Source organism: Cicer arietinum, chromosome 6 (assembly GCF_000331145.2).
Source record: "Cicer arietinum cultivar CDC Frontier isolate Library 1 chromosome 6, Cicar.CDCFrontier_v2.0, whole genome shotgun sequence".
In the NCBI taxonomy this organism is placed as follows: Eukaryota; Viridiplantae; Streptophyta; class Magnoliopsida; order Fabales; family Fabaceae; genus Cicer; species Cicer arietinum.
This window is the reverse complement of record NC_021165.2, coordinates 13,099,983-13,113,133: the sequence shown is the minus strand read 5'-3', so window position 1 is coordinate 13,113,133 and position 13,151 is coordinate 13,099,983. Positions and strand designations below refer to the sequence as shown.

Genomic DNA, 13,151 nt, shown 5'->3' with positions numbered 1-13,151 from the left:
TTTAAAGCATGCAACTAGAGAATTTTGTATTTTATTTTTGGTACAATGGATAAATTTAGAGAATACTATTGAATTTGGAAGCATTTTTTTCTTAAAAAAAATATTAATAAAAGGAGAAATTGTTATTAATAATTATCTTAGAATTATCTCATAAGAAAATTGAAATATGTTTATTATCGTTGAAGTGATATCTTAATCACGAGAAATTAAATATAGGAAAAAATGACTATTTCCATCACTAAATATTTATAACTAGGGAAAAAAAATAGAAAAACTATACAACTAAATCTAAAAGACTCTGAAAGAGATATGTAAACTAAGCAAAGGAGAGGGATTCTCTCGTCTAAAAGAGATTTCGAAAAAGATTCGAAATGAACCTCATTAGCTAAAACATACTATGTTAATTGGCTAGAAAATATGCACTTCTATATATCTTATTACAATAAGTATGCACCACAAATAATTTTCAATTAGGGAATGAATTTGAGACATGACATCTTACAAATTAGCTCTTTCAACAACTTGTGCTCACAATCTTGAATTAAGCTAATGTTTAGATTATGCGGTGCTTAAGACTTGTCAATTAATTTTTATAAATTTGATTTTAGTTAAAATGAATTGAAAGAAAAATGATTTATATTTAAATATTTCAAGATAAAAGTAAATTAAGAATTAATTTTTAGTGTAAAAATTAATTTTAAATTTTGAAATTACAAATCATAATTTCAAGTTAAAATTAATTCTTGAGAGATAATTAGAAGTGTTTATAGGTACGGTAAACCCGCAAATCTAGTCACTCAAATCAATTCAATTCACGTTTTGACTCAAGGTACATTTTGAACCAATTCATTTAAATTCAATGATATTTGATTCGTATAGTGAATTTAACATTTTGAACTTGCGAACTCGTGAACTCAATCAATTGACGTGACATGTATATTTTTATTTATTTAATTGTTATTGATGTGTAGTTAAAGTTTAGTTGTTGGATTATATTTGATAACTTGTTGCTATTTTAATTGATTTAAGTGTTTTTATTGTATTTTGTAGAATCATTTTAAGTATTGAATGATATATTATATACTTTTATTATTTTTGAAATATTTAAATATCTAAATTTAATTACATTTTTTTAAAATAAAAAATATATTTTTTCTTTATAATCTATGAATCCAACCCGATTCACTTATAATCGGGTTAGTTTGATGTAAAAATCACAAGTTGAGAGTTCAACTCAATTCTAAAAGTACAACCAAACATACACTAAATCTTCACAAGTCAGACTACCATCTAACTTAGGACGAGACTCATCAACATTAACTTTTACAAAAGTAATAAGAGGCAAAATCTACGTCTAACATATTTAAATTAATTGAGTAACAAAATATATGTGAATTAGTCTTTTCTTATCAAACTAAATATTTGATATCTTGACTAAAACACAGAACTATCAACAAAAAAATATCTACATAGAGGGTTTGACTAGAACAAATTCAGGTAAAGAGGCATCATTGTCACTCAAATTAATGAATACCTAAATATTTACACTTTTACTTGTTACATTTTTTTTTCAGTTGCACTCAAATAGATAATCTACGTAATTTAACCCACACTCACAACAAATACAAACCATTAATTATATAATTATTTTATAATGATAGTTCCAATTATGTGATGAAACAAAATCAACAATTCTTGTAACCTGCCCGTGTAAAAATGATTTCCACAATCAATATAGCTTCCCTTTTCTCAAATCCATATGATGCCAAAAAGATGGCGTTGGTTTTAAACATCTATAACGCTTTTACATGCATGAAACAAGAGAAGAGCAGGTTTAATGTCACAAAAATAATCTTGTCTCTCAAGTTTAAAGTGAATAAATAAGATTATATTTACCATTGATTTAATATAAATTGTATCAGAGACAAAATCAAATTACCAACATAAATTTAGAGCCAAAAAAATCAAAATGTTTTTATCCTCCAAAGAAAGAAGTAAATTATCATTATGCAAAATGATAAAATGCAAAAAGAAAAAAACGAAGCAGCTCATTTGTTAACTCTTTCAGCGCTTTCTTTCAGCACGCCACTTGTATACTGGTTTATTGGTTGGGCAGACAATTTCATCTTCACGTAGTTTGCGCTTCCTGCCACTTTTCTGTTCATAGATGGAATATCTTTCTGAGTATTCTGTATATGTAAGATTCAAACGGGTTCATAATAAGGCAATCCAAAATATCAGTACCTGCAACTCCTTCTGCATTCCCATATCCATGTAGATTTTCTCTAGCTGGCTGGCTCTATTCTTCCTTGCTTCCAACTCTTTGTAAGATCGTTCTGTTTTCCTGTGCATGAAAAAAAAAATTCTAGAAATCCGACATGGTGCTAAAAATCAAGACAAGACAAAAGAACAAATGGAAATAAAAACCGTGTTTATAGCAATAAACAAATCTTATAGCAGTTGATATATTACAGTACAGGGCAAGCCAGCTTTCAATGAAAAATATCACGAAAGAATCAACCCAGCATGAAAATGGATTCAATATGTGGCCAAAAAAGCAGAAAACTAAAAGCAATTTTAAATAATAAAGCTTTTAAAAAAGATAGCAATTTCTATATTTTTTAAATTACTAAAAAGTCCTTAATTATGACTTATGACTGCCAACATTCTCTATCTAGCACCACACTCAATCTCCCAAAACCACTTTCAACCTAAGATCTGCCCAAGACCTGTCACCCCCTTGTCCCTCCCTTGCAATCACCAACAATAATCAATCTCCTTCGCCGGCTGACAACGACAAAGCTTGCTACCATCATCCTTCGCGACCAACAACTTCACTGCCAAGTACAGTCCCTTCAATGAAGATCTAGATTATCCTACTTTCACGATGAAATTGTCTACTTGATCAACTCTGATGGCCTCCTCGGCATCAACATTACATGAAAGCCCTCAGGAAGGATCACAATGCCTATTGGCAGTCCCTCTTCGACTCGAATAGTGCCACCATTCTATCTTTGGCTGTTTTGACTTGTCTATCAAATGCTATCTTAGGTGCCAATGAAAAACATCATAGTAAGATGCATATACGATACTAAACTCATGAGTCATGACTACATCCTCAAACCTGGTGGTTGTGGTTGCGGTTGAGGCTTCATGGAAACATATTATTTCTGAATTAATATCTTTGATAAAGATATGAGCCAAAAAAAATTTAGAAAGCTATTGAGTTAATCAATCATTCTCATGGACCCACACAAATTCAGAGATGAAAAAAAAAAGCAATGGTTCAGCCAGCACATTTACTGTAGGCATTTACTGCAATTAGGATATTTACAAACTTAACAATCTGAAAGTGCTTTGAAGAGAACAAATAAAATATTAAGTAGAACATAACCCTAAACATCTTTAGTGAAAAATTCTTTATAAGTTGTTTAATCCCATAGAAAACATCTAACAAAATGAGAAAAATCAATCTAAGTCTCCAAAGCCAAAAGTAGGTCTGTACCTTTTAATGTTATCGGGAATATCGCCAGAAGTGGGTGGAATTTCTCTTTTTGAGTGTTGTAACTTTAACTTTTTAGCCTCTTCCCTGCATCTCCATAGATGATGATATAAAAAGCTATTCGTTCAAAATAAACCTAAGGAATGAGGACAAATCTACTAGTACACACATGCAACAGAACATAACATCAACAAGAATACAGAAGAGGGTGGAAGGAGATGAAAGGAACAATAAAATATTGTCAATAGAAAATGTCAACGAGTTTGCCCAATGAAGGGACCTTATAATAGGACTACACCTAAATAGCATTAGGACATATATTAGAAGCCAAAACATGTAATATACACATCGGCTCCTACACATGCAAAAATAAATTACAAAAGCAAGTAAGCAACCACTCAATCTGTACACCAACTCCTTTTTATCATAGTCATAATGACATGTTCCACATAATTAATCATCGATTTTGCATCTCAAGAACAAGTTGTTCGTTGTCACCAGAGTCACAGACTTAATATATAATGGAACTGTCAAAACTAACTTTATGATTCCCCGTTCAAATTAAATAACATTGTTTTCTACTTTTGATCCCAATCCATCAATCGACATCAATGGCCAAGTCAAGTTCACTGGCTTAAGCATAAACTACAGTACAAATCTGAAATTGAAGATAACTGAAGCTCTAATAACATTCACAAAGACGATCCGTTGAATCTGAGCATTGAATTCTTCTAATTTGTAGCATAAAAATAAAAACATAAAACTACAACTAAAAAGGGACAAGGAGACAATCTATTCCAATCTAATATAATATATATCTAGCATCAATAGCAGATCATAAAAAAATATCAGTTTGTTCAAATTCTGCTATGCAACAATACCATTGTGCTGTTATAGCCACTATTTGCCAACATTTTGTACTAAATAGTGTAAGTATATCGCATAACAATGGGGATTTGTTCAAACTCATCTACACTGTAGCGCTCTACAACAACATTAGCATGTTATAGAAAGATAGCTCAGAAACTCAAACCTGTCCTCGGCAAAGAAAACATGACTGTTCGATGGCTGATTATCAATACCATGCAACGTTGCAGCTAGCTTTTCAACTTTCTACACACACAAAAAATCAAGATATTCACAAGTTAAACCTACATTAACAATTTTTGCATAAACAAAAGAAAGAAATTGAGTGTACTGGACAACCTTTCTCTCACTCTGAAGCTTAAGAAGAATATAGTCAGTATCCTGTGTCTTCATCAACATAATTTCATCTTGAGTATACTTGTTATCTTCACTCCTACAAAGGTAAACCCAAAAACTAAGCAAGAAAAGTATCAACAAATTTAGCCACACAAAGAAAAAAGGGATAGAAAATTGTTACACTTGTCTATGAACTCCATCAACAGTTTTTGTTTTAACCATCTTAAAATAAAACTCATCCTCGTTTCTATTTGCAGCTTTTTCCTTAAGTTTCTGTGAGCGAAACAAAAAAAAAAAAACCAATTGATTAAAAATTGAAATGAACATAAAAAATACAAAGTGAAATAATGCATAGAATGGGAGGGAATGGTGAAATTGTTGTACCTGTAAAGTGTCCTGCTTCTTGTGAAAGGCTTTTGCACGTTGAACATAATCTTTGTGCTTTTCGAGTAACCCGAATCTTTCCCTCGAAGACCTAACGGGAAAAAAAAAGTTAAACTAAATTGAAGCAGATTACGTGATGAATTATAGGAAGAGATAAAGAAGGAGAAAGAGAAAGAGAGTTATTACGGTTGAGAACGCTCTTTGTGAGCGCGCCTGGGTAGAGAGTTTCTGAGAGACGACATGTCGTATCACAATGAGAATGAAGGTCGAACGAGGAGCTGAGTGTTCTCTTTGGTGGTTGTTGATGTATTGTTGTGTTTACTGTATGCGACTTCGCGTCTTTCTTTAGTAAACGAGCTGTGAAACGCAAGCCCGGTCCAATTAGGTCATTAATTACAAGGGCCCGGCCCATCCAAAACAATAAATTTGTTCGCAGTATTCTATTTCGGATAATAATATAATTACAAAAGATAATTTTATAAATTACATAAGTGATAAATATAAAAAATGAAGGGAGAAATATTTGTTGGTCTTTTTTTCTTTCTTCCAATTTTAAACAGTATTATAAAATATAGGACAAATATTTATTAATTATAAATGTAACAAAATTATATAATGGTAAATATAAAAATGATGAAATAAATATTTATTGGTCTTTTATCTTTTTTCTTTCTTTATTCTAATTTTAAATACTATTATAAAACATGAGACAAATATTTGTCAGTGACAAATATAAATAACACATTGGATGACTATTTTTCTCTAATACACAAAAGAAAATATTGTCAACAATAAATATAAAAATCAGAATAAATATTTGTCATTAATACATAAAAAAAATGTCACAAATATTAATTGTTGATAAATATTAAAAAAAGCAAGGGACAATTCTTTGACATTGATAAATATAAAAAATATTAGATAAATGTTTGTCATTAACAAAAAAAATAAAAATTAAAGAAAAAAATCTACACGAGACACATCTAAAATATCAGCATGTGTCACATGACACGAGTTTCTTGCTAGTTTATATGATATACAATATGATAATATGAAGTTATCAACATTTATGATATTACAAGAAATCATCATTAAAACTTTATTTTTATCTTTGAATTTATTCATTTAAATAATTAATATATATTAAATTTATTTATTTAAAAAAACATTAATATTTATGAAATTATTGTTCTAAAAAAAATGCTACAAAACTTTCAAGTAAACTATGAAATTGTAATTTGAATATTTATAAATAATAAATGCATATCCATGTATATATTTTTGGTATAATAGAAGGCTCCAAGGCCCAAAGAGAAACAAAATGAATTTAAAAAGTTTGGGAAAGAAAATCTAAGTATATCATATTAGCTAGTCATTCTCTATATCAATTTCTCTCACATCAGGTGTTAGATATTTATGATTATCCACATGAATTGTAAGATATTATAGTTATTCAAGGTATCTTGTACATTATAATTGTCATTATGATTATTTAAGGTGTCTTATAAGATCATATTGAATAAGTATTAAGAACATATTTTCTAACACACTATTTTCTATTGATTGAAATTCACATGAATCTTAGTAAATTATGTTGTGATTTATATGGAGTTCAATCAATAAAAAAAATATGTTGAAGGGTTCGTTGCTAGCACTGTGCAAATTTGAAAATTGTGTCCCGGACGAGATTTAGAACCATATATCCCTAAGCTACTTCTATCCATACAACATTGTGCCCATCTCAACCATAAGAGCAATGGAAAATCTTGTGAGCATATTCATGCAACATTCTCAACCATGGTACGCCACTTCATTAGGAACTAGCAAGAGATCATAAAGAGGAGCTTCAATCCACATCATGTACATTCTTGGCGATTTTGAAACACTGAATCCCTGCAATAATAGGAATAAAATTGAGTGGTTTGTTAGAAAGAATAAATATAACTCATACCTGAGTCGCAATCTCAAAGGACATGAAGAATAGTTTCGTCATTAGCAAGGAACAAAAGTTGTTGATCTCCATTTGTGTGGCCTATGATTGATTCAAAGAGTCTTCCATGAACAACCAACCATATGAAAGTTTGAATTATAAGAGGGTCTCTTCACTTCCAAATTAGCTTCCAAGCAACATTTATACTACAACATATATATAATATATAGTTCATCTTCCCCATCTGCAACCTTTGTTGATCTCAATATGCTTCTGAATTAATTAACCATATCACGAATCGTAAGAGTAGTATCCATCACCACCTTCAGTTGTTGGACTTATAGAATTTCAAAATATTTTAAATGAATTAATTCAATTGTATATTGAAAATATGGCACAATCATGTGACATAAAAGTCTACTAATCTTGACCTGTTGATATAAAATCTAACAGGTATTTTCATATTCAGGTACCATACCCCATTCACGAAATTAGCAAGCATAGCATCTAAATTGCTAAAATTAACAACACATAACCTTGAAACCACCAATAACCATGGATCTTCCATATCCATGAATCAATCAAACGTTATAAGTTAAGCTCTAATAAAACCCCTAAAAAAACTTTTATCATGTCATTGCTGCTATTTTGTCTATACAACGGTGTAACTCTGAGAAACCAGCAATGTGTAACCTAGAAAGAAAACTCTTATATCTACACCTAGCTCTAAATCCTACTCTGACTGATCACAATGAACTCGTTCTCCTCAGTTTCGGTTTTGGTCTTGGCTGTTCCGTAATTGGAATGATGCACTCACGGAGCTGCAGAAAAACAAAGTAAATGATAATAACAAGTTAGATTGACAGCCAGCATGTGAAAATATTTTGAATAAAGTAAAATCCAGTGCTTATGACCAATAATCGTAGTAACAGAATTGAGATGACAGGGAAGTTCAATTGAATGTTTTTAAGTGAAATACAGTACTAATACAAATTATCCATCAAATAATTTTTTTGGCATTTTTGGATACTAAAGTACTAAACATATCTCACTGGATACTAATAGTTATTGGAAGAAAAATAACACTGATAAACAATTTTTAAATCTGATTTGTGTTGACACATATATAGTAGAGACTTATGTTGTGTTATGTAGTATGTTTCTCCTAGCCAATGCAATTGTATACTGCATGCACCTTGGCACCTTTTGGAAAGTTGTAAGAAATCATTATGAGTATGGTCCACTCCTACTATTTTTAACTCTAGTCACCATTTTTCCCCACATAACACCAGTCCATTACTGTTTGATATATTTGATAACCTCCTCAATTAGCTCAAATTCCCTTCATTTTTTATTTTAATCTCAAGTCTGAATCCATAGTTATTAATTGATTATTACATGTAAAATTCATCTTATTAAATGAAGATCTATAATGTAAAAAGTATATTTTTTGGTAACTATAAATAAAAATTTATGACAGTTAATTTCAAAGAGATCATACTAAATATACAATGATATGCACATTGACTGGTCAAAAAAGTGAGCAGATATACATACTTGCTTGAGCCTCTCCATTTTCCTTTCAGTCTGCATTAATGACACAATATTGTATTAGAAAATATTGAAACCACTCAGATTTTAAGCAAAAAATTTAAATTAAAAACTAATCAAATTAACCAGTGTGAAAAAGAGTTATAGCAAAAATAAAATCCCTCAAGGGAAGTGTCAAACTTTTATTAGTAAAAAAAAACATAGTAGTACTTTCTAATCCTAATTTTCTCACATTCCTTTCACTTCTCTCTCTTCCTAACTCATTTCACACACCTGTGTGAGACAATCTTATTTCTTCTTTATCAATACATTTAATAAAAATCCTCTCCTATCAATTGACATTTACACTTGATCGTATACAAAACAATAACTACCGCAAAACACATAAAGAAATTGTAAAAAATGAAAAACAACAACCAATATAACCGCACCTGTTCTTCAAATAACTGCTTATTCTCTATCTCCAGTTTCTTAACCAGGTCCTCAAGACCACTAACATATCTCTGCAAAACAATCATATTTCATCAAAATAAAAGATTCAAATTTCATCACATGAAAAACAATCATAAAGTAAAGTAAATAAAAAAGAAAAGAAAGAAATTTGATTTCAATTCCAAATTCCAATCATTAAAAAAAACTTTATTCTAATAAAATAGAAAGATATAGAAAGAAACAGAACCTCCTTTTTTGCTCTGGACTTAGCAGCGGACTCACGATTCTTGATCAATCTTTTCTGTCTCGCAAGAGCGGCTTTATCAATCTCAAGAATTTCCTCGGAAGCCTTTCGTTTTCCCAATGTCACTTCATGAGAAGGTTCTTCAGTGGGAATAGGAACCACGCCAGATTTGCCCAAGAAATCTTCAATAGTCGCATCATCTACGGCGGATGCGATGAAACCTTCATCGAAAGTATGATCAAGATTATGGTATTGGTGGTGGCGGTGTTGGTACGTAGTTGTCGCGACACTGGGAATGACGTCGTTCCATACATTGTCGATGGTGTCGGTGAAGAAGGGTTGTTGATATTGTTGTTGAAGTTTTTCTTCATATTGTTGTTGGTGAAGTCTTTGTTGTTCAAATTGTTCAAATTGTTGTTGTTCAAATTGTTGCTGTTCAAATTGTTGTTGTTGTTGAATAAATTGTTGTTCTTCAAATTGTTGTTGTTGAATAAATTGTTGTTCTTCAAATAGTTGTCGGTGTTGAATAAATTGTTGTTCTTCAAAATGCTGAATAAATTGTTGTTCTTCAAATTGATGTTGTTGAAGAAGAAATTGTTGGTGTTCAAATTGTTGGTGTTGTTGAAGAAGTTGTTGTTGTTGAAGAAGTTGCTGTTGTTGAAGAATCTGTTGTCGTTGAAGAAGCTGTTGTTTTTTAATAAGTTGTTGTTGTTGATATTGTTGTATGGCGGCAGGGTAAATGTTCTTGAGAATTTCGTCCATGGTGGTGGTTGGAGGATGAGAGAGAAGAAAACAGAAAATGATGGAAGAAGAAGATCCGAATTCGTGGAAGCAACAACCTTCGACGACGCCATGCCTAGTTTATAGGAGTTTGTTTGATTTGGTTTGGATTCAGGTTCGGCTTTGGCTTTGGCTTTGGCTTTAGCTTCGTTTGGTTCAATTACAATTTTCTCAGGAATCACAATGAAAAATAAATTAAGCATGCATGAAGAATTATACAACACTGAAACTACGAGTTTTGTTTGGGCTTTTATTACTTGAGCTTAGAATCATATTCACATTCACGTGTACATGCTTTATATAGCTTCCCTTTTCTCCATACCACCTTTTCCAAGTACAACTCTCACTTTTTTTTGTCCACTAGTTTTAACTTTAAATTATTGGTGAATATTGTCTTCTACTAGATTTATTCTATTCTAAGTTTGAACACGAAAATATGTGTTGATTTCCAAATAAGGAAGTTCTACACACAATGGTAGGATATATTTTAGGTGATGCTTAAGTTTACTTTGAAAAATTATGAGTAAGTTACTCATCATTTAACAAAAATTTGTTATATAAGTAAATCAATAAATGATATCTACAAATTCATGTATATTTCACTTACAAAATTTATTACATATCATACTTTTATTTAATATTGAGTAAATTATCCATAATATTTTAAAGGTAACTAACTTTAAAATAAAATGATTTATGGATAACTTTTTATCAGATATAAAATATGTTCTAGAATTCACAACGCAAAATAAATAATGTGAAATTTATTAAAATATTATTTATTTTTATATTTAAGTTATAAATATGTTATGGACGTCTTATTTCAGGTTTAAACTTAAATATTTGAGTCTTTGTACCAAAATAAATTGAATTTAAAAATTACATTTATGGTCAAAAACTATAAATTACAACTTCAAATTAAAATGAGAAATCTAAAGATTGACTTAAGTTCAATATCACCATTTTTTGCTTTGTAAGCCTTGTATCACTTCCTATCAAGGTGTGTATCATTCTAAATCTATCACTCAGCGTCAAACAATATACTCCACAGTCAAGAGCTATCCCTAAGACAAGTTATTTGTAGGACAAATGGGTACTAAAATGAATGTCCCAACGCTTATATTCGTTCAATTTTATGAGTGATTATTTGAGTCTATTAGGCATGACAACGAGACGAGGACGAATTTGACCTCTTCCATCCCTACACCCGACAAGTTGGGAAAAATCTGCATTCGCCTTTTATCTGATGTAAAATTGAAGTTTTCATCATTGCGACGAGGTTCAGGTTTCCCCACCATGCACCCGCACACATTCATATATATAAAATAATAAATTTAAAAGTGATATTTATTATACAATAATAAAATTAAAAAAATATTAAAATTATATTTTCTATAAAGAAGAGATTATAATTTTGAATATTTTTAAAAAATATTAAATATATTGAATATGTACATATATTTAAAAATTAAAAACGACAACAATATTACTAACATGACATATTCAAGAGTAGTTGCAGGATGATTATCAACACTCCCAAACTCGTCATTATCCTAAGTTTTAATTTCAAAAAAAAACTTGCACTTATCTAATCAAGGTGGATTTTCTCCTCTCAAATTAGAACGAGTTTGGATCGATACCCACGAGTACGAATTTTGTTGTGATTCATGTAATCCACACACATGTACCCATAGCCTAAGTTTCTATCCTACCCATTGCAAATATTTTTTGTGAAAACTTCAACTGTCATGCCTAAGGTCATTAGATAAATTATGTGTTTTATTCAATCAAATTTCATTAAATAGATTTTTATAGATACTTTAGACACTCGCATGAAAATGACGTAATTAATTATATGATTGGATCGGATCGGATGTGTATGTAATAAAAAAAATAACACTAATCTACATCAAATAATTTCACCCTAATAAACGTTTTGGAATTTTTTTTTTTGCTATCAAACTTGTTATTTTACAAATTTTTAAAACTTTCTAATATATTAGTAGTAGGTAAATTTTGTAAAATTTAATTTTCATGCATCATCAGTTTAATTTTTATGCACTATTTGATTTATTTTCAATACATCAAAAATATTTATGATAAATGATTAATAGTATTAATTGATTAACAATTTAACAACCTTATATTTACAATGTACATAAATTAAATCTAATTTTTTAAGCTATCATTATTTTCTTTTATAATAAAGCTAACATATAAGTTTAAAATTATAATTTTTTCAAAGAAATCTATATAACATTCTAAAAATATTTATAAAAAATAATTTAAATATTTAAAAATTGAAGAATAATTAAATATATTTTATTTTAGTAAAAACTCAAACTGCTTAGATGATAATTTGTTAAAGACTAAAACAAAATAATATTTTGGCAAACACTAAAATAAAATGTCTAAATTTTTATAGAGACTAAAAATTTATTTACTTCTAATTATAATAATCGACATAAAACCAAACAAAACAATTGAGATAAGTACAAATAAAAAACAAATAGTTTAATAAATTATACAAGTTAGCATTGACGGAGCCATAAAATAATATTAAGAGGCTTTGAACAAAATTTCCATTTTTATATAAAATTAAAAAAAATTGGTTTTAAAAATGTAAATTGTGATTACTATAATCTTGAATTGATCAAAATTATGAAATTTATTTTTGGTTAGTAATTTTATGAATTAAATTAACTAATAAAAAAGACATATTTAAAAACTAAGTTAACTAATAAAACATAAATTAAAATATTAATAAAATACATATTTAATTATATTTTTATATAAAACATATTTAATAACTAAATTATCATAAAACAATATAATAATTAAACTTAAAAAAACCTTAAAAAAATATAGAAGGATGGTGGTACCTGCCCTTTCTCTCCACCCTAGGGAGTTAGGGGAATCCAAGATGATAATTATAGAAACAATAATTTAGTAAAAAAATGATTGAAATAGTAAGAAAATAAATATCCATAGTAACCGACCTACTGTTGTATTATAAGTTATTTAATTCTATATGCAAGGAATGAAAAAGTAAAAGAGATGATGTTGCATAATGGAAAACAAAGGCACTAGCACGAAGAGGCAACTATCGGAGATCGAAGCAGCGA

The 13,151-nt window shown here is 29.3% G+C and overlaps 2 protein-coding genes across 2 annotated transcripts; both read right to left on the bottom strand.

Annotated features, from left to right (window-relative positions):
• Positions 1-1,873: 1,873 nt before the first annotated feature.
• LOC101509855 (probable U3 small nucleolar RNA-associated protein 11) lies at positions 1,874-5,431 on the bottom strand. The gene is made up of 8 exons (XM_004504690.4): positions 5,276-5,431; positions 5,090-5,180; positions 4,887-4,978; positions 4,709-4,802; positions 4,536-4,615; positions 3,506-3,589; positions 2,245-2,344; positions 1,874-2,157 (listed from the first exon to the last, which is right to left on the bottom strand). The coding sequence occupies exons 1-8, from the start codon at positions 5,329-5,331 to the stop codon at positions 2,065-2,067; spliced, it is 690 nt and encodes a 229-aa protein (XP_004504747.1). The 5' UTR covers positions 5,332-5,431; the 3' UTR covers positions 1,874-2,064.
• Positions 5,432-7,556: 2,125 nt separating this feature from the next.
• Positions 7,557-10,340, bottom strand: LOC101514708 (uncharacterized). The gene is made up of 4 exons (XM_004504872.4): positions 9,250-10,340; positions 9,002-9,073; positions 8,577-8,606; positions 7,557-7,840 (listed from the first exon to the last, which is right to left on the bottom strand). The coding sequence occupies exons 1-4, from the start codon at positions 10,006-10,008 to the stop codon at positions 7,766-7,768; spliced, it is 936 nt and encodes a 311-aa protein (XP_004504929.1). The 5' UTR covers positions 10,009-10,340; the 3' UTR covers positions 7,557-7,765.
• Between the last annotated feature and the right edge of the window lie 2,811 nt (positions 10,341-13,151).

Coding starts and splice junctions, on each gene's coding strand:
- LOC101509855 (XM_004504690.4), bottom strand. CDS start 5,331: ATGTCGTCTCTCAGAAACTCTCTACCCAGGCGCGCTCACAAAGAGCGT. Junction 5,181..5,275: donor CACAAAGAGCGTTCTCAACC/GTAATAACTCTC, acceptor TTTTCCCGTTAG/GTCTTCGAGGGAAAGATTCG. Junction 4,616..4,708: donor AGCTTCAGAGTGAGAGAAAG/GTTGTCCAGTAC, acceptor TTGTGTGTGTAG/AAAGTTGAAAAGCTAGCTGC.
- LOC101514708 (XM_004504872.4), bottom strand. CDS start 10,008: ATGGACGAAATTCTCAAGAACATTTACCCTGCCGCCATACAACAATAT. Junction 8,607..9,001: donor AGCAGTTATTTGAAGAACAG/GTGCGGTTATAT, acceptor TCATTAATGCAG/ACTGAAAGGAAAATGGAGAG. Junction 7,841..8,576: donor AAATGGAGAGGCTCAAGCAA/GTATGTATATCT, acceptor GTTTTTCTGCAG/CTCCGTGAGTGCATCATTCC.